The 21,793-nt window shown below is 40.7% G+C and overlaps 1 protein-coding gene across 4 annotated transcripts; it reads left to right on the top strand.

Moving 5' to 3' along the window:
- The first annotated feature begins 1,181 nt into the window (after positions 1 to 1,181).
- tmem74b (transmembrane protein 74B) lies at positions 1,182 to 20,700 on the top strand. Of its 4 annotated transcripts, XR_005692755.1 has the most exons (5): positions 1,182 to 1,570; positions 3,979 to 4,069; positions 5,640 to 5,912; positions 6,994 to 7,860; positions 11,476 to 20,700. XR_005692755.1 is itself a non-coding variant. In XM_040009371.1 (4 exons), exons 3-4 carry the CDS (start codon positions 5,688 to 5,690, stop codon positions 7,636 to 7,638), a joined length of 870 nt encoding a protein of 289 aa, XP_039865305.1. In that variant the 5' UTR covers positions 1,182 to 1,422; positions 3,979 to 4,069; positions 5,640 to 5,687; the 3' UTR covers positions 7,639 to 11,578. The 4 variants fall into 4 exon arrangements, 3 of the variants coding, with proteins under 3 accessions (XP_039865305.1, XP_039865291.1, XP_039865313.1); XM_040009371.1 differs by having other exon boundaries at positions 1,182 to 1,422; positions 6,994 to 11,578; XM_040009357.1 differs by having other exon boundaries at positions 6,994 to 11,578.
- The last annotated feature ends 1,093 nt before the right edge of the window (positions 20,701 to 21,793 follow it).

Genomic DNA, 21,793 nt, shown 5'->3' with positions numbered 1-21,793 from the left:
ACTGTATTTATCAGATGGACACAGCTTATGGGTGTGAAAGACTCATCGTGGGAGTGCCTTAAACCTGCATTCTCTGTAATGGCCAGCAGGGGCCGACTGCTCTGACCGTATGGACTTCTATGAGAAAACAGCTCTACTGCTCCCCTGATGTCTGCCCTTTACTGATGAATTAATGGTCTCATCTGAAATTTTCAAGCCTTACTGAAAGACGCAGTGCTGATTTTAAAACTCTGAGGTCTCCATTAGTGTACAGAAGAAGGATGAAACAAGGCGAGGTGCCCTTAGTTTCTTAGGTTGAAAAAACATTCAGCTTGTGACCAAAGAGCTCCCGCTCTGAACTTGCAGCTTCATAAGGGGCTCTTGAGAGATTGTCTACAGTAAATAATGGTTCTATCAGCCTGCAGGCCAAAAATTACATTTTGGACAATTTTTTCTTTTGGAAATTTTGAGCATCATTTTGGTAGAAATGGATGACATAATAGACATGCTTCCCTTTTTTCTATACAATTTAATACATTTTCCTACACAATATGTCTTTTGTGGTAAACACACATATCCTCAGAAGTACAAGGATTCAGAGAAAATGCAGAAGGAAGTCCAACATTCGTTTTGTGACTAACTGTCATATAATGTTGTCTTTTCTTCTTGTTTTCCATCAGCCTCAATAACAGAGTTTAGATGTGCTTGACTGGTAAAAATCCTCCCAAAACACAGAAATGTGTGACATCTTTTGAATGTGTAGAAGGTTTTAAACATCTCTGAGATATTAAAGTTCACAGGACTATGAATTATTCATGGCCGGGCGACGCATGCACGTTCATTGCATTCTGACTTTCCAATCTCGAGCCAGGGAAACAGAATCCCATGTATTATTGTGTGTGTGTGTGTGTGTGTGTGTGTGTGTGTGTGTGTGTGTGTGTGTGTGTGTGTGTGTGTGTGTTGCCTCCGCAGAGATAATACTAAATGAGAAAGAAAAAAAGCAATATTTGTTCAACTGATGCGAGATTTTTGTCGTTTCTTTACTTAAAAAAAGAAATAAATTTCTGCCATAAAGGGATTTGGTAAAGACGTAAATTTGACACCAAAATGAAGAAACTTAAATATCCAATGTTAAAAAATTCTTTAACACTAAATATACTCATGAACTAAGAATATTTTCTTTCAGGGTTTCTGCCAGTTTCAGGTAAAATCACTCCCTGATTTCCTGATTTTGGAGAAGAGTCAGATCTGTCAGATCACAAACGCCTCAATTAACAGGCTGCAGTTTGGTTTGGGGGCGCTGTTGCCTCATTAAATTAGGGAAAATGTCGTGAAGTGATGTAGGTCAAAAGGCGCAGAGTGGAGAGGTTCCTGTGACTCCACCACCACCAGCTCAGCTCAGCAGACACCAGCAGGGAAAGCCACGAGCTGGTTTTGCGCATGGTCAGTTTCACCTCAGTCATTTTTTCGCCTCTCTCTCTCTCTCCCTCTCTCTCTCTCCGTCCTCTTCACTCATCATCATCCAGCAGCATCCATCTCTCCGGATGTCCACAGCCGTCGGATTCCTGTCTGGTCGCGCCCTGGGCACCAGGTAAGACCCCGCTGTCATCCCCATCACTGCCCGCTCTCAGTGCTCCGGTCCTCTCATCGGTGCCCCTGCAGGTGATCGAGGCTTTTTTTCCTTTCTTTTTGTTTTTTTTCTCTCGGGTTTCTGGGATGCAGCGCGGGGTGGATGCTGCCTGCCTGGATACTGACTCGTTTCCCGGTGTTTCCCTCCAGAGAAATCCGCACTTGAGTCGCTGCCTGGTTGCATAATTTACCTCTGAATGCGATCATCGCAGACTCGGACTCTCCTTCCTCGTTTGGTCCGTGTTATCTGCCGTCTGCTCGGGGTAATGAAAAGCGTGTCAGTCAGTGTGGTGCTTATCTGCCCTGGTTCATCCTGATATCATCTCCACACACACGCACACACACACAGGCGGAGTGCACTGGTTCAGGTTTTGGCAGTTTGGCGCATCGCAAGGTCACGGTGGTGCTGGAGCACAGCCACAGGGTGGAATGACGGGTTGCTCATGGGCACTCGGGCTCCCAGATGTGATCCATCGAGGCGGGCTCTGATGATAAACGAGAAGTGTGTCAGTGGGCTACTTTAGCCCGGAGCTCCCCGGAGATTACAGACGAGTGATGCGCTGCTTTGTGGAGCAGAAATCACAGCTTGGTGAAAAGGCTGTGCTGTGTTAGAGCAGCCCTGTCTAACATGTGGCCTGCTGTTGGGAAGTCATTCATAGTGATGAATAATTGTTAATAAGTTGCTTTGCTGGTCTACAAAGAAGTAATATTTTGCTCATTCGGTTACAAAACACTCCGCGTGGAGATGTTTTCTGCCTTTAAAGAGCCGCTGTGAATATCCCTGCGCGTGTAAGAAGAACAACAGTCAGACTTCATGTTTACATTGCATTTATTTTCTTTAGAGCAGGGGCGTGCCCAGAGCAGGACAATTATACTAGAAGGAAATGGATACAAGCTGTGGTGGATTGTAACTTAGTACATTTACTCAAGTACTTTACTAAAGAATCATTTTAATGTACGTTGCTCCTTTCTACTTTTACTCCACTGTATTTTGGATGTCAGTATTTTAGTACTTTTTACTTCATACCATTTATTGTAAAGCATTAATTACTTCATATATTACATATCTAAGAATATCAATATGAATGTGTTATTCTGTGTTAGGGACTGAGTGCTGTGTAGAGGAAATTACATTATTGTGTTTGGGATGTTGAAAATGATGCCGTTGCCCATCAGATGCCTTTGCATCAGTTTTGGCAAAACCACTGGTTCTTTGCTGAGCTGCCTGGAGACACAACACTGGTCCCATTTTATGCTTGAATGATTCATGGGTCAGTGTTAAGTGGCTGAGCAAAAAAAGGTTTTTAAAGCAGCCAAGGTCTAAAGAAAAACTTTGAAAGACTTTCAGAAATTCTGGATCCTTGGAAGCAAAATCTAAAGAAATAAGGGACTAATAAGGTTTAAGACTTGCACAGTATGATTGTAACAGCTGATTATAGCTTTTACTTAAGGAGAACTTGTTTCACCACTTTGAAAAACATTATTAAACATTGCTTAACATGAAACATTGTTTTCTAAGCTTGTGGGGCCATTTTTTCTGTAATGTTTTTTACGCTGCACTTTATTTTTAATCAAACGCTCTGATTTCCTGTAGGGTCCCTGCCTTGTTTTGTGCCATTCAATTTTAAAAATTCATTAAAACAAAGACTTTAATAGACTGTTTAATAGCTTTTATTATCCAGTCATTTTAACTCTCCTGCCCACTTGAGATCAGTTTATCAAATTGGGTTGATTTTGACTATGAACTAAAAGCGTTTTTTATACTCCCACATTGGATCTTCAGACTTGAGCTATCGAGCCTCTTTAATATTCACACCAGCTTGTGCTTGATAAGGATCACACCCGGGGCTCTGAGGTGTTAACCAGCACAGGCAGACAGTTTCTTCTCTGTGAAACAAAAATAAATAACTCAGTGCATTTTTAACCTCCTAAGACCCGAACTTTTCCACGACATGCATTTCTAATTTCTCTTTGATATTTGGTCACATTGGGGCCCGATGAATGTAAAAAGAGAGAATTACCAGATTTTTTTAACCTTATTTTTGTTTCTAAGAAAAATAAGAGCCAAATATGAGGATATTCGTTTAAAGTTTTGATAGAACAGCAGCAGTATAACGTCCTCGTAAGTGGATATCAGGCCCCTGTAGAGCAAAATTGAGTATTTTAGTCTAAATAACCAAAAATGTGATGTCCACATATGTGGACGGCAGGTCCTAGGAGGTTAAAGCAATTGTCTCACTTTGTTTAAATTGCTCCCTGCTGTTAACGCATCTCTATGCACATATATCAGTTTTCACCTTGACCTGGTTTAAAGAGCTTACAATGAATTGAAATCAGCTGCAAACATCTCTCTCTCTTCCTTTACTTTAGGATTTAGCTGGTTTTAACTCTCCATCACCGGGAGAAGTGTCAGCGCGACAGTGATGACAGGGAGAAGAAATGGGAATGAATAACCATGAAGGTGAGACGTGTGTGATTAAATGTGTGATGGATTCCTGTCTGCAGGTGGTGTGGAGACAGCAGGCCTGCAGGATGAATCCCCTCTCAGGTGTGACAAATAGTGCACGATTCTTCTGGTTTCACTGAGGCGGAAGAAGAAGCGAGACGTTTATTTCACTTGAGCAAATGTGAAAACAGTCGAGTAAAAATTTGCATTTGAAAGTAAAAATGTTATTTTAATGCATTTGTGAGACAGACCCATTAAAAGTAATCAAATTATCATAAATCGCTGGAATTAGTTTTGATTAATATATATATGAATACACAGACGTGTAGTTTTCATTTTGAGCTGATTTGTACTTGTTCTCAGTCACTTCTTGTTATAAATGTCCTAAAAATATGCAAACTCATTGCCTCAGAATAAAATTAAGTAATATCAGGGATGAGTTTTAACTAATGTGTTTATTTTGAGTCTGCAGCACAGAGCTCAGTTACACAAACAGCCTGGTCAAAAACAATGTCAGCAGTTATTATCCAGTGTTTAATTACTGCAGTGATTAATATGTTTCAGCTGCCAGCAGGTTATGTAATCCTAACTGCTTCTCATTTCTTAAAGAACCACGTAGGAAGACACAGCCCATAGTGGAAAACATGTTACTCTGTTTCATGAGGATCAAATTATTGACCTGCATCAAGCAAAGAAAACAACCAAACAGAAACACTGAAGCAACTACAGCTGGTTAAGAACTGTTCAATGTGTTATTAAAACCTGGAAAGATAGAGTTAAACCATCATCTCTGAAGACAGAAGAAATTCAGTTGAATAAAAAGCATTTCTACATGTGCAATCTGAAAAGAGCTCAACCTTAAGAAAACTACCGATCGCTGAGGTGAACCAAGAAAAAGGAGCATAAACACTGAGCGAAGGCTGAGCCATGCAGTCTGCCTTTACAAACATTTATGAAAGAATGGGTCGTTCTGAAGAGTGCACTCAATTCAAGTGTGGCACTCTAACAGGATACCACTGTTGCAGAAAGTCAGTTCATGAAATTTCTTCCTTCATAGAGTTTCCATAATCAGCTGTAAGTGGTATTATTGCAAAGTGGATGCATTCAGGAACCACAGCAGGGATTGGCCAGTACGTACTGACCAAACTTCCTCTGACATCATCATCAGCACAGCTCCTGTAGGTGTGCGGTGTTGGAGGCCCAGTGCGTTTGTTCATATCGTAGAACAAAGTAGAGGACGTGTGCTTAATATTAGGGTAAACAGGAAGTCAGATTCTTCTTTGAACATTAAAAGTTTAACCAGTTCATCGATGAATTCATGTGCACGTTTATGGAAATTTTACAAAGATTCCTAAAAAATGGGATGGATCTGAAGTAACCCTTTGACAACTTGAGAACCTCTTCTGACCATGACTGATAAATAAACTATAAGGCTACATGTTATTAATGTGAGCCTACGATCAATCCAGTCTTAACCAGAGACACAGAAAATGATTTTTTTTGTAGGTCAAGTCGGGCTCCGTTGGATTATATAACTCCTTTCATATGTGTCATGAATCATATAATATTTAATCTATTTATTCAGTGAGGATAAAGCCGAGTGGAGGTCCAATGAAGACATGAGCACATATCGATGGAGTCCTCTTTCAACACCGTAGAGCTCCGGGAGCTGCGAGGGAGTGGAGCCCGGCGAGGCCCATCTCCGACACCGACTTCAGCACCCTGGACAGCAGCGACGCTGGGCTGCTCCGCCCGGGGCTTTGAGAACGCCTCCTACGAGCAGGATGAGGAGCAGGACCTCCGTCAGCAGGAGCAACAGCCGACGAGTTATCCGCCTTCCACATCAGGAAACAGTAAGGTGAGCGCGGTGGGGTTTGGTGGTTGTGGCAGACATTTGTTTTGGATGTTTTTAAAGCAGTCGCTTAAAACAGTCCTTATGTGACCTCGGCAGATTCGGGTTACAGAGCGAACCCCGTAGCCAAAAGTGATGTAACCTTCCAAATCTAACCTGAGCCAGAAATCCAGCTTCACAGGCATCTCTTTGGAAGATGAACCCTGTGAGAAGAGACAAACACACGCTGGCGTACAGCTGCGGGCCTGGAAAAAGAACTTGTCCAGGGTTTTCTGGCATGTTTGTCTTCAGGAAACAGATTTAAGCGTCCTTCTTAATTGGAAAATGGCTTTGTACTGATTGCTGTTTAGATGCCTTTGGGGTGACATCACTCTCCCGCCCGGGCTTTTATTTTGTTTGTGCTGTTTGTTAGACTGTCACGACTCCGCGGAGCTCATCTGTATCTGTACAGCTTTTACTGACACATGTCGGTGACATTCATCAGTAACAGGTCGTCGCGCCGACGCATTTTCTCCTCTTTGATGTGATCTCACTGCTTTCTGTGAACGCTGACCTCAGCGCTGTGCTCTGGCTTGTTTATCTCATCCTTCTTTCTTTCTTTCCTTGTTTTTTCTTCTTCTAATTCTTTCCTCCCTCTCCACTTCATTCCTTGCTTCTTTTCTTTCTTTCTCAAATTCTCTTTCTTGTGTCACATCTTTACTTTCTTTTATCTTCATATTCCTTCTTTTCTTTACTCTTTCCATTGTTTCCTCCTTTTCCTACTTCCTTTTTCATTTGACCCTTTTTTCTTTCATCTTTCTTTTTGTCTTCACCTGTCTGTTGTTCCTACCTTCCTTTTTTCCCTTCCTTCTTTCCTCCCTCTCCCCCTCTCCCTTTATTCCTTCCTTCTTTCGGTTCCTGCTCCCTTTCCCTTTCCCTCTGTTTCTTCACTTCATTCGCTCCTTCTTTCCTTGTGCTTTTATTAATGATTTTATCTGTTCTGTCTTTTCCTTAACCCCTTCATTCCCCCCTTTTTCTGTTCTTATTTCTATATTTTTCTTTCCTCTATTCTCTTCTTTCCTTGTTTCCTTCCTCCCTTTCTCACTAGCATCATCATCAGGAGATCTCACCACAGTCGTATGATGAGGAGGAAGGCGGTGGTGGAGCAGGTGGAGGTCAGGAGGACGGTCAGGACTTCACTGAATTCCGCCCGGTTGATGACCACTCGGCAGACTATGGCTTCATCTTGGCGCTGGTGTTCCTCGTGAGTGGGATCGTCCTTGTGGTAATCGCCTACACCATCCCACGGGAGCCCAAAGTCGACCCTGACTCAGTTTCGGCGCGACAGATGGAGAAGCTGGAGATGTACTACGCCCAGCTTGGCTCCCACCTGGACAAGTGCATCATCGCGGGCCTGGGCCTGCTGACCCTGGGAGGGATGTTCCTGTCCGTGCTGCTCATGGTGTCCATCTGCCGGGGCGAGATGTACCGACGCAGGGCGGCATTCGTTCGACCCAAGAGGACTTACGGCTCCATCAACCTGAGGATGAAGCAGCTGGCGACTGGAGAGGCGAGGTTAGGTGAGGGCGGGGATGGAGGCGAGGAGGTTTTGGTGGAATGCGCAGAGACGCGGAATAACGTACAGCCAGAGCCGAGCCGGGACTCCAAATCAGTACCGGGACCAAGCAAAAACCCTCCTCCTTCTCTTCCTGCTGCTTCTTCTTCTTCTGCTGCTGCACGTGGAGTCAACTAGCTCCACCCTCTGCCTTCCTCTGCGCGATCCCCCAGGTGCATTATGGGGATGCAGGTCGCCCGTTTGTGCCGAGGGGAGAACCCCATCTTAAGCAAGAGACTTCCTGCCGGAGCTGTTACCCGGCATGTAGGGATGAACTGAGCTTAAGGGATATTTATTCTGACCAATCACAAGGGATGTATGACTTTACAACAGAGGGCTCAACTGGGTGGAAGACGAGAGGTAAGCCTGTGGCAATGTGGATAAGAGCACATGTGGACATGAACGGATGCATATCAAAGATTAAAATGAAGATTTTGAATCCTAGTATGTTAATCAGATTCATACAATATAAAGCACATTATGATATAAAGCACCGCAGAAAGTAAGATTAGCATTTTATTGTGAAAATTCTTTACTGATGCTGAAAGGAAGTTCGGTAATTAAATCTAGCCATATTTTAAGCCCTAACCAGCAGGTTCACCTTAACACACTCACACTAAATACTCGGCTTGCAACGCTGCTGTGAATAGCACTATAACAGACTTCACAGTAAATTACTGTAAAAGAAAGAGCAACTCGCAGTCATACAAAAAACAGAGGCAACAGTTTTGAAAGCTTGGCGACGTTCACCTCCAGCCATTAATACTGAAGGTTAACCGCAGAAAACCCTAAAAAAAAAGCTTAAAATGTTCAGTTTAAACCTGCATTAAGCAAAATAAGTGACTGATTAAAAAGATGGAACAGAGCTCGTTTGGCTCCTTTTAGCTGCTTGTTTTGTTTTTCTGGCCGCACAGACAGATGTGGTTTAATGTTGGGAGGTGGATTCAAGCTGGAAAGGGTCTCAATTCGTTCCATCTGACATTTCTGTGACTTTTTTGTAGTAAAACTGTCTTTGCTTACTTGTAATATAAGTTTATTATCATATAATTGCTGGTTTTTGTGCCCACATGATTAATGGGACCTTGTTGGAGTTTGTTTTTGATCTTTTTTAGTTGCTAAAAGCTCCACTGTGTTCCCACTTCATCCCGTTTGATGTTTGCCTTTTTTTTCTCTATAATGCCAGCCTGCTGGGGCTGATCAGAGTTGTAGAGTAGCATTATGATTCATTTCTGCTTGTGTTTGTGATTATTTTTTCCTCCATTATTCCCTCTCTTTATCTTAGTACCTTGTTCTTTTGCTGCTCGTCACTGCCCTGTGGTCGCCAGCTCACCTCTGGCTTTGTCTATCAGGGTTTTGACAAACACCTAAACAAGAAGAAATCTTTTACAAAGCTCAGAAAATCTAAGAGGAGCTGCAGATTTAGCTAATAATGGATCTGACGCTGCAAGCTTTCTTAAATTTTCAGTTAATTTGTTGTAAAGGTGTCGGGTGAAATGCTCATGTTCAGATGATAAAAAGAAAGTTTTTCTTAAAATCACAGATTCCTCACAGCTGTTTGTGTCTTTGTTGATATTCTGCCAGCAGATTTTTAGCAGAGGCAGGAAAAACCCTCCACGGGGAACTTTTAAGCCATCAAATATTGATTCTCTTATTGGCCTCAAACGTCCAGAATCCATCTGTCTATAACCACACAGCACATGCTGCTGCTGCTTTCTCTCACTGTAAGTACAGAAAATGGCAGCCCAGTGAGAAATACTCCTCTGTGCATTGTCTGCTTTAACTCACCAGCTTAAAAGCTGATTATGCCCCCTTGTGGTCAGAAATTGCTTAATGCAGCTTTAACGTTTGGCTGGCTGCAGCGAGAGCTAGGAGGTAACGAGAGGTGTTAGCCTGGCAGGTGCAGAAGTGATACACGTTACCCAGAAAGCATTGCTCCAGGCGTCAAAGAGCATAGTCGTCTGTAATGATTTCTTTTATTTTCTTATTTTTCTCTTTGACAAACAGTTTCTGAGCAGATCTTGGTTGGAAATCACGGCTGTTTTATCACAGCAGACACTAGATGAAGAACACAGTTTGTTTGTTGTTGTTTTGTTTTTGTTTGTTTTGTTTTATCACAGAAGCATTTCAAAATCAAAATTTTAAGCCACAACAATGAGTAATTTAACAGGGGTCACATTCATTTTTGCAAGCGACAGAACCAAAAAAGAAAATGTGTAAAAATCGACTTCTCCAACAAGCCTGTTTTACATAAAAGTGTCAGTGAATGCAGCATCAACAATAAGTATCGTGTCACATATCTGGTGTCTCGTGCTGCATCATCCAAAACTGTTGCCTCATGGTTACTGATCAGCATTTTCTGTGAGCATCAGCTTCCACAGCAGAGACTCCATCAGAGAGGGAAACTTCATCTATAAGCAGCAGCTGCTTCTCCAGAACTTGAAGTCATATTTATATAAAACGACCCTGTGCTACACGCTAGACTTACATAGACTTTATGGTTTGTATCATTTGAAAGTGCGCATGAACTTTTTTCGACTGAGCAGTTTTTATGATCAGTGGTGGACGAACACTTCAGATCTTTACTTAAGTAAAAGTACTAAACACAAGAAAGAAGTCCTGCGTTAACTCGAAGGGGACCTGTTGTAAATCCTTATTTTCTGTCATATATCCTGTTACAGTGATGGAAAGTCACAATACTCAGCTTTGGTTTGTATGAAGTCACAAAGAAAGGAAATCCTTCATATGGTCTTTTCATTCAGAGAGCACAGAAGCCCCGCCCACCTGCCTTTAAATATATTCTATTTTCAAGGCAACATCCAGTTTAAAATAAGTAAGGATTATTTTGAACTTTAAATCATGCAAAGCTATTTTGGCAGAGAACAAAAATATGAAGCAGGATGTGAGCAGAATTGGCTCCCTTGATAGTAATTGTGCACATTTTTGCAAACTTCACGCTGATTACAAAGCACAGATCCATTGTTTCGTTTGTACATTTAGACAACCGAGAGTAATGTTGGTGTTAAAGAGAGTGAGTGTTTATTTTATCGAGTAAAAAACTGTAGGAGAAAAAATGCTAATAAAACAATTTAAAGGACATGGGGCAAAAATAATTAACTTCTATAACTTAATGTTTGAGCTCTACTTGTGTTTAATTTATAATGATCCTTATAAACAGATTCTGTATGAGTATGAAGACATTTTTGGGACAGGAAGCCTTTTGGTTTCTGTTTGTACTCCAGGCTTTGGATAGATGCGGGTAAACAGTTCATGTAGGGAGGAAATGCAGGATTACATTTGTCAAAGTGTATTAGATAACCATTGTGTAGTATCTTATGACAGTTAGTTTTTTATTAATTATAAAAAAATTACAAATGGAAATCGTGGCCTGGCTGGTACCACAAAATTAGCCATTATACCCAGTGGCTAAGTTATCAGACATCCCAGTGGGTTCCCAGAATTAATTACTTGTGCCTACACAACTTCCATCCATCCATTTATCCATCCATCCATCCCCTTATCCAATTCAGGGGCACAGGGAAGCTGGAGCCTATGTATTTAGTTACACTCCACCACTGATTATAATCCGAACGTCTATGAAAGAATCCAAAAGCCTAAAATGGGTAAAAAGCTGATTTCATCTTAAAGAAGAAACATTAAAGTGACTTGTGGATGTTTTTGAGTGGATTGAACCTTTAATGACACCACTTATTTGTATAATATGTACACTGATGTTATTTATGTCATGTAAGGATACGATATGCCTTAACAAGTAAACACCGGCACTGTACATTGTGTATACACTGATATTATTATGCTAACGTATTACGGTCTGTATAGTGAGCCAGTTAGCCAAGGGTAATGTAGCCACACACACACACACACACACACACACACACACACACACACATTATTGAGTCCAGCTTGCAGTGGCGCACACACTGATACTAATCTCAGCTGTTTTTTGACGTTTTACAGTTTTCTTTCACAAATACTGTAAATATAACCTGCAGACATGCAGGATGTGGAGGACCTTCAGAAACTTCTGCTCCAGAAACACGACGCAGGTATGCAAAAGTATAAAAAAAAAACAACGAGTCACAGCGAACCAAGTTCTTTCTGTCAGCAGCCACTTCGTAAACATCACACAAACTGCTGAGTAACCCTGCGAGGCCTAAACCATCACAGGATCAGAGGTTTGGTCGAATCCTAACAGAAAAAATGACTTTTGGGTTCTCTGTTATTGTTAGGTCTCATAACATAAAGCGCCTTGAGGCAATTATTGTTGTGATTGGTCGCGATAAAAATAAAATTGAAATGGAATTGGAAATGTGACTAGTTCGCAAAGTGTGTTAGCAGAATTATTAAACTTTTAATTCGACTGTGAAGATATCAGAGAACGATTTTAAAAAGTGAAAGTCCCATTGTTGATGGCACAGATTTAGGGGTAATTATTAGTGATGATGGCTTTAACGTCACAGACAAACGGTCTTACGGCCGATCAGCTGGTGTGAAGGTCGTTTGAGCCTTAAAATGTCAGAAAAAACTAAAATTGATTTTTTTTTCTCCCACTGACAATAAAAAAATGTTCTAGACATATATTTATCACTTTTAAATATCCCTACTATGATCACACTTTGGAAACAAAGAATTTGAGGACATCAACAATGACCATAACTTTATTGTTATTTAACTAACGATAAAATATTTCTGCTTTCAATGAGTCTTCTGATTATTTTAGTAATAAAACATTTAACATAAGAAAAAAAAGGCCAATAAATAGACAAAAGCATGAGCTTCAAATATATTGAATCTATCAACACTAACGTAATTAAAAACATTAATAGTGTAAGTAATGATTAAAAAGTAAAACAAAGACATAAAGAAATATTTTAACTTTACATGAATTATTATATTTATTAATTACAAACAGCAAATGTTTGATGACACAAATATTCAAACCTGTTAAAGGTTTTTATTTATTTATAGTTTTATTGTTATTTTACCAGGAGCTGCATCCAGGTAGAGACCAGGCTAACGGTGAGCAGCGTGTAACCTCATTCGCTCCGCCCCTGCTGAAGTGTCCTTGAGTAAAACAAAACCTGAGATCTTTGCCGCCTTCATGTGAGGGGGCTTCATGGTTAACATCGGGACACACGTGAGGGAACGATTCCCATGTTTTCAGCAGCTGTCGTCCTTCGCTGCTGCTGAAAGCTGCCCTGCTTCCTTCTCACCTCCGCAGTCAGTGTGTGATCACACCAAGCTCACTGTGACAGAGGAGGAGAACTGGAGGCTCACTCAAACTTTACAGGCACGCTTTCAGCCAAACGTGTCTCTGCTGGATTAGTCACGCTGGCTGTGATGGAGGTTCAGAACAAATCTGAGTCATGATGCACTGATCCGACCGACACAGCTGATGCTGTCTGGTGTTGAGAGCAGTAGTCCATTAAAAAGTTCTCCTTCAACAGTAATTTTCTCACTTTCCCAAAGAAATGCGAGAGTGTTAATTAAACAGCTGCAAACATGTTGGCTGCGAGCACAACCAAAGACACACAAAAGGCTGACATAGCGCTGAAAAATATGTTCCAGTAACTGTAAAAGTCAGAAACACCTTTCTCGGGCACATTTTCAGCATCTGCTACTTTTACATCACACTCCAGAAGTCCTGAACTTTTCCCTCAGCCAAAAGCAGGTTTTGGAATATTGGAGACGCTCTGTGGGATATATAAGTTCATGATAGTTTGATCACTTACTTACTGCAATAAAATAAAACATGAAAATGAAATGACAAATCAAACTTCTTCTCAAGTTCTTCTGCAATCATCCACGGAGCGCTGCAGCATCCCCAGCACTCCTTTCCACAGGTTCTGAATCCTGTTTAGCCTCATCGACATTAACAAGAGACATTAATTTAAAATAAAACCTTAAAAAAAGACAGAAGAAGCAGAAGTGCAAAAATGTCAAAGTCGTTCCAGGTTTTCAGACTCTTTCCTGTTGCACTGGATTCAGAAACAGTAGAAACGCCAACATGGAGATAAAGTTTCAGGCTGAGATGCTTTAGCGTCATGCAAGTAGAAGTGAGGATTGCAAAGGTCAAAGTGTCACTTCATTGTCATCGTGTTGCTTTGGAAACAGGCTGAAGCTTTCCTATTCATGTGTGGATGAAGTAGAGAGGAGTGAAGGAGGGGAGGAGATGTGGGCGAGGCGGTGGGATGCAGCCGAGTCGCCGGGTGACGTGAGGTGATTCTTGAAGAGGCGGATTTTCAGCTTAGCGGGGAAGACGAGGAGTGACTCTGCATGAATACTTTGAATGACACATTGATGTTTCCCCGCTGGCCTCTGGGCAGCCAGAAATAAAAAGACAAGGCTTAAGGTTTTAACAAGGTTGGAAAAAAACAAGTCTGAACCTGGTTCTCTTTGGGGGAGAAACAGATTAGGCCTGTGGACCCTGCAGGTCCTTGTTAGTGGGGAGAAACAACATCACAGAAGGAACGATTGTTGGTGCTCGGTCACTTCACACAGGTTGGATGCACAGAGCTGGAAGAAAAGGGCTTGAAAGGGTCTTTAGTTCAGTTATGTGGATGGATGCAGTCAGGTGAGGAGGACACAGAAAGAATGAGGATTACACTTCGAAAAGCTCATTCAGATGGGAGGTGGGGGGCACGCATGAGAGTATTTTTTCAAAACTTCGGTCTTAGAGCTCATATTGGTTTGAATTTGATCAACTACATGTGAAAATGTGTGAAAATGGTAGAAAACCAGCAGAAATTCAGAAATGTAATCATCACTGAGCTGCATTCTGACTGTGTTTGTAATGTCAGTCGCAGGTTGCACAGAAGTCAGAGTCCAAATAACATGTTTCATACATGAGACAAAGAAAAGACTGCTGTGGATTTTTGTTCTGCCAGATTTTGGTTTTGCAAATAAAAATAAATATCTGAGCTGCTGGAAGCTTTGAAAAATGCCAAGTTTAAAACAGATTTGCAGAAACCAAACGAACGCTTGAGCTTCTCCTCACATCCTTTAATGCTGGCTAAATTTGTTTGTGCTGTTGTCGCTTTCTTTTGACAGCCAAAGTTGTGAGCTCATCAGGAAACTGTCTGCACTGGTTTAAGATCAATTGAGAAGTAGGGTCATTTTCCTCACAGGTGCAATCAAAGTGTAGAGGGCGTTGCCCCTGCTGGTCATTAGCAGGAATACAGCTTTGAGGCTCTTCCACACCAGCTTCATTATTCAGACCTGAAGGCGGGCATTATGAAGTCTGCGATGAGGACGTAGGTGAGCTGTTTGTGAATATGCAGATGGAATCAGGAAAGAAGAGTCACGAGTGAGAAACACTCACTGTCTTCGTTTGCTAAAGTGACTCATAGGTCTGCATATATTTATTAGCTGCACTCCTGCCCTGACGGCATTACTACAGCGTCGCTGCACTCACAAAGGGTGAAGAGTGAGGTCACAGTTAAATGCACAAATGGATTTTATAATTAAGCAGATGTAAACAGATGGAGGATGTGAGCGTCTGAAAAGTGTGAAACTATGTTTCTGTGTTTCACTTCCTCTGTGACATCCTTGAATGTCAAGAACTTTGACCGAAGACACGAGAGAAAATCAATCTTTATTCCGCGGGCACCGCCATGACTCGGTTGCCATGGAAATAGTCTATTTATATCAAAGGACTGTTGGTAGAGCAGCTCTCGGATGTCATGAAAAGTCCTTGTGAGGACATGATAGAGGAGACAGTGTCTCAGAGTCTCCTGAAACCTCTGGCTAGGACGAGATGCACACTCAGCCTTTGTGGGAATAAATAAATTACACATTTTCCAAGAATCAGAGCGTTAATTCACTCCAGGCTAAGAGGAGAGTTTAGCTGAGTAGTCAGAACTTTAAATGCACGAGGATAAAACCGACAAAAAACTCTGCTGGGCTAATGAATAAAACATTAGCAGCTAGACTTTCTTAAATTTCCTTTTATTGGCATCTGAGACATACTCAGTAGATTCTAAAAAATGAATAAAAATGTAATACTCCTTGCACAACAGAGAAAATATGATGATATTAAGTCTCTTTATCTGGTTTTATGGGATATAAACAGAAGGTTTAATGTTTCCCTGATTCACCGAGTGCAACTTGGCAAACCAGCACCAAGAAATATTTGCAGAATAACCTGTGAGCTTTAAGTTTTTTGTTTTGTTCTCATTGATGTAAAGACAAGTACTGGATAAACGTGCCACTGTAGAAATGATACCCTAATTTCATTTCATGGAAGAGAAGGGTTTACCAGCTTGTTTCTGGATTTTAGGTTTTGAAAATTGAGCGTGAGCGTTTTGGCCGTCACCATGTTGGTCTTTCCGAAGCAAAGGTTGGACGACCTGTAACCTGCATCATAATATTTATCTGATAATTGCACTAAAATGCTCCAACAAGGCGTTGAGGTCCAGTTCAGTGACTTGAATTTGAGAAGGTGGAGCCAGCACAGCTAACAGCTGCAGGTGTAAGCACGAGTCAGTCAAAGCAGCCACATTATGAATGAAGACAAACGTCCACAGAGGCCAAAACAATTTTAGCATCAGGCTGTAAACATTTTATTTCTGCTGTAAAGTCTGAGTCTGTGGGGACTGACTCACGTTCATAGCCTCAAATGGACATTCAGAAGAACGGCAGGTTGTTTGTTTGTTTACACATTTGCATTGGTTTCATTTTTCAGCCGCTTGATTGGAAATCAAGGTGATTATGTACAGAAACATTCATGTGTGTTTTTGGAAGTCGCTGCCAATCGACCCACTTTGTTTTTTAACCAAAACAAGGTGTTAAATGTATTTTCTAATCTCAGCTGTTATAGGCTTGAATCAGGAAATGTAAATGAACCTTGTTCAGTCAGGGTCAGTCGCTATATTTATCAGCATGGCTCTGTTCCACACAGACACAGAACAGAGAAGGCATCATTGGATGTAGAGTTTTACACCGATTAAGTCAGAAAGAGAAAAACAAGTGGGAGGAGGTGGGTTGCAAAGCAGCTTACAGTAGCATTTCAGGTATGGGAAGGTTAAAGCAGCCTGAACAACCCGCCCTTTCTGTGATTTGCTAATTTGCTCTTCAAATCAATTCCAAATTAAAGTCGTCACTCTGCAGTCATCATGAAATGCTTCGGGACTTATTTTTGGGCATTTCCTAAAACAGCTGTAATTTCAGTGCTCTATGGGACACAAAAAAGGTTAAAACTTTCCCTGGAAGTTGAATTTCTACCATCAGAGTTCTCTCAGAGAGCTCAGGAGTCTTTGGTGCCGGGTGCTTCTCTTTGATAACGCCCCTGGTATCAGCTTAAATATGACGAGGTGAATGCTAGCGGACAGTTATCAGGCACAGTTTGACTTCGCTCTGCTCTATGTTTTTAAAAATATCTGCATGCACCTGCACCCCCCACTTCATCTAGTGCATATCTTTATTTTCCTTCCTTCCTAGTTTAAAGCAGAAATATCAGAGCTAAAACGAACAAAAACAATCTGGTTGCACAAAAAGAGAAAAAAACGTCCTCACCCTCCCTCATTTCTCCACACTGAGTGGTCAGAGGTCAAAGTTCAGACACAGCACAGCATTCTCACAGCTGTTTGGGATTCAGAACGATGCTCAAGGACACTTCAGCAGCACACAGGGTTGTGACCCTGATTTGATTCTCATTAATCACAACACGTCCCGGCGCCACCGCAGGTCGCTGTGACAACAAGCTCCTGGTTAAAACAGAAATGTAAGCGTTCTGAAAGGTCCTTCCTTCTGCAGGCTGCGGCTCGATGTTTCCCTTTATGTACAAATGTGACAAACAACAGTAGCATTTCACTCTGAGACTCAATGAATGTACAAACTAATACTGTAACGCTGGAGCTGGTGCATCGCGGCAGAGTCGCCCAATCTCATGATCTCTGTCGTTCACACGCGAGCCAGTTTGGTGTAAACAGTCACATGACTTCAGTATAAAGTACTTTTTTTTTCTTCTTCTCTGAAAAATGCAGAGGTAATAGATGTATATTTGATTAGATAAAGTGATATTTCACACCGGTGGAAAGTTTTTTGGACGATCTTCAGTGTCAGTCAGCTTCCACGAAGCTGAAATGATAAAGGATTCATATTGTTTTTGCCTGATTTGATGGATCTTTGATTGAGATATATACACATAGGCTTTAAAGTCAGATAACTCCAAGGCATTGTCCTCTAAATAACAAATGAAATGCCTTTATGCTCACGGCATGGTCATGTTTAATCTAAAGAAAGTTCCTATCATGACCAAACCATGAGAATAAAAACATTTTAAGAGAGTTTAATTTTGGAGCCTTAAAACAGGGATGTCAAACGTACCAAACAACGAGAGCCAGAACTGGCCCGTCAGAGGTCCAGCCCGGCGTGCTTTGCAGAGAAGAAGGGCTCAAATTTAACTTTTCATTAAGTAAGAATCACAAGACTCCAAACTGTTATTGTCTCCTGAGCCTGAGGTCCTACTGACAAAGGCTTTATCCTCAGGCTGCCACATCCCAATAAAAGTAACAGAAAAAGCATTAAATAACAGAAAAGTTTGTTTTTTCTTTATAGATGAACCATATCAAATATCATTTGTCTCCATTAAAGAGAAATCAGAAATTATCTGTGATATAACAGAAAATTTCTCTTTTCTTAAATCAGGAAACAAAGTCTGGCTAATGTCAGTACTTTCTTGTGATTTTATGGATCCATTTCTTATAGTGTGGATTAAAGCCTGAGTGATTAAAGCCTGAGTGGACATGCTGATGGGATTCTTTGAGTTATCACTGCGCTTTTCTCTGAGTTTATTACATTCAAATGAGTTTGACGTTCCTGCTTTAAAAGAAGTAAACATGGAAACCATCTGAGGTCACGTTGCCTCGAATCGTGTCAGCAGCAACATTTTCAGACGTTACATAAAAAGCAGAAATAAAAGAGTGAGCGACGCCCCCGAGGCGGCCTCTGTTTACAGCTGACTGTTCAGTAATTTAGATAAAAAAATAAACATTTCTGTCCAAGTGAAATATCGCTTTATGAAAGCAGAATGAAGTGATGCATATTAAGGTCTAAGAAGTGTACAAAAACTATGAAAAATATTATGTGGCCTGAGAAAGAAGTTTTGTGTTTGTCTGTGAGTCTTTTGCAATGAATATATGACAATGAAAGTAAAGTTTAGTACAAAATATGACAAAAAAAAATAGAATTTAAAGGGATATATCACTTTGATTTTAAGGTGGAATTTTAGTTACGTTATATTATAAATTAATGGAAACGTTTATAGATTACAGATTATTATAAGTAGCAGAAAGTAAAATAAAAAAAACTCTCTGTTGATATTTGAGTCTTATAATGATTGTATTACTTGAGAAAAGTGACATAGCCCTTTAACCTGAGCGAAAACCAGGGTTACAGAGACTGTTACAGAGCAGGCGGTGTGTGAGATAATGCTGGTTTATTACTCCAAGTATAAAATAGTCACATTTATTGTTATATTCATGAATTTAAGAGAACTACATTTATCTCTTCACTCTTGGTGCTAAGTTGCAAATATCTGTGTAAAAATCATCTTAAAGTCGTTTACTTGTTACAAAAGAAGAACAAAGCTCTGTCTTCATGAAAACCTGGTCAAATAAATCTCGATATTACTCGACTCAGTAGCTCCTCCTGTATTTTCTGTGAACTTTACTTATCAGAAGGCCAGACGCATAAAAGTTGCACAATCAGACTGTTGTGGATTGAGCAAACTTTGCAGCACCACCATTTCTTTTCTCTTATCTTTCAGAGTTGATGGTCTCATTACAGTTTTCATTAGATTTTTCTAATCTAATGAGATCAACAAATTGCTGTTCTTCATTGGTGTTTACTTACCTGCCAAAATAACTCGAGAATTTACAGAGAATTTAAATGCAAAGGTTGAATTACGGAAGCGCCTACAGTTAAAGACCAGAGTGCAAATTATGCTTGTGTACATGCATGCAATTTCACAGTAATTAAGACTTTAGAGAGCGGGACCGTGCATGCACAGAGCTTTATAAGCTGTGTACAGACACAGATTTTGTCACAGACTTTTATGAATGTGGCTCAGGAATCTGTTTGCTGTTTTCCTTTTCTCTAGTTTCTCCAGTTTGTGGAAATTCAGAAACAGCAGGAAATCATCCTTTTATGATGCTTGTTTTCCCTTTAACTTCAACCAGCGGTCATTAAGAGGGAGCCATTCGAATTACAGGGTAGTTATGATGCTTTAGTTGCCCCCAAAACAGGCCTGAGCTCCCGATAAAGCAACCATCTTCAACCAGATCAGGATAATTAAAGGCTGGTTTTATTTGTAACAGCATTCATGTGATGTATTCTGTGTGAACCTGGTGTCTCACAAATGTTTCTCAGTGTTTCCTTTTTAACTTTAGTCCTACATAAAATGCTGCTAACTGTTGTATGTTTTTCCAAGTTTGAATCCTTGCAAAGGATCGTTACTGCAGGTAATTACTGTAGAGGATTCAGATGCTCTTTAAAATATACATCAGCTTCTTTCTGTCTAAAGAGGAAGTTTTAAGGACTTTGTATGATCTTTACAAGAAACCAAACCTCAGTCCCACAAAGAGTGAAGCGGATTTTCTTACGTTTGTTTTTGTTTTAAATTTCATCCAATAATAAATATTAGATTGCATATTTGCTGATATTATCGTCCCGCCTAAGAACAATCTAAATTGCTCGAGCTGCACAGACACCTGTTTTGCTCACTGATGTATTGAATGAAGAGCACAGAGGATTTTGTACAGTCTCAAACCGAGTTGTGTTGTTAAAGCTCTACCATGACCAGTGTTTATTAGTGAGAGTTGTTCATTACCATTTTATAAATCTTAAAAATTCTGAAATCCTGATTCACGCCTTTCTGTGAATGCGTTTGAATGTAACAGTTTCAAATGTAACTGATTTCAGCAAATATATTCTCACTCCAGCGATAACTACAAATATATCTGCCATCTCCTGTTTTTGCTCTTCACTTGGTTTTAAAAGACGCTGCGTTGTGCGCTTCAGGAGGCCAGTGAATCTGCATGTTATTAATGTGTGACGCTCTAAAGGTCCGATGCCTTGTTCCTGTACATACTGAAGAGCCATGTCCTGTATGTAACGACGATGCTGGTTTTTAAGTCTGATTTTGTTAACGTGACCAATAAAATTGCTGTTGTTTTTAATGCAGGCTGCTGCTCTCTGTGTTTATTTAGCAGTTCAACTTCTGCTGGACCTTATTTGCATTTCATCAGGTTCAGAGGTGAGAAAAACATCCTGCAGATTAAGCTCCCACGCTGTGGCAGCAGTGCAACCTGGTGTTACTGCACAATCAGAGGGAGGCTTCCTCTGTCTCCGGGTTAAACTTAGAAAACTTTTTCCAACTTCAATTCATCTTATTTAAATCAAACATAACAACAACCTTACACACTGGTGAGTATCAGATATAGACTGTATGTGAAAGATGGATGAAGCCACCATGACGCATCCACACGGTTTGTGAAATCCCGTCTTGGATGTTTTGTCAGTTACTATCACATAGTTCTGAAATCAGACCTGATGAGGGCTTGAGCTGTCCCTGAGTAAGAGTAAACCCCGCTTTCTACTCGTTTTTTACTTTAAGACCATGATTTGCTAAATTTGCATGATTGCATTCAATAGGATAGGACAAATGAAACGATAGGAAAATCTGAAAAGCCCCCTGCTGACCATCAGAAAGAATCTCAGTTTAAGGCAGCTATGCACCAGCTTCACTTTTCTAACCTGGAAGCTGTGGCCAAGGCACCGGCATCCTGTTTAATAGTCACAGATTAATAAAATCCCCAAATTTTACTGACTAAAACTGAGGTATGAGATGAATGAGCTGAGGTGAAGCCTGGCAGACAGCTATCAGCATGACTGTGTGAGCATGTGCAGTGCAAACGTTCAAGTCCTTATAAAATTCAAATGGGTGGCTGACTTGTTAAGAATGTCAAAATAAAATAATTGTGACTCATACAGTTGTCAGGTTGTTAGAAAATAGTTATAGACACTGAATCACTTTTATGAACCTGATCATTTCTGCTGTAGGGTTCGATGTTTTAATATGGGAGTTTGCTGGGACTGACCTGCTTTTACAGCCAGCCTCCAGTGGCCTCCTCTGCAGTTTCTGTTTCTCTGTCTTGGCTTAACTTTACACCTTTGAAGGTTGCAGCTTTTTAAAGACCCACACATCATCATCATCATCATAGTATAAACAGTATCATAAATGGTGGAGGCTTCATATCAGCTCTCTGGGAAAAGC

This window comes from Simochromis diagramma, unplaced genomic scaffold (genome assembly GCF_900408965.1).
Source record: "Simochromis diagramma unplaced genomic scaffold, fSimDia1.1 OVJJ01000320.1, whole genome shotgun sequence".
Classification (NCBI taxonomy): domain Eukaryota; kingdom Metazoa; phylum Chordata; class Actinopteri; order Cichliformes; family Cichlidae; genus Simochromis; species Simochromis diagramma.
This window is presented reverse-complemented; position numbering and strand designations above follow the sequence as displayed.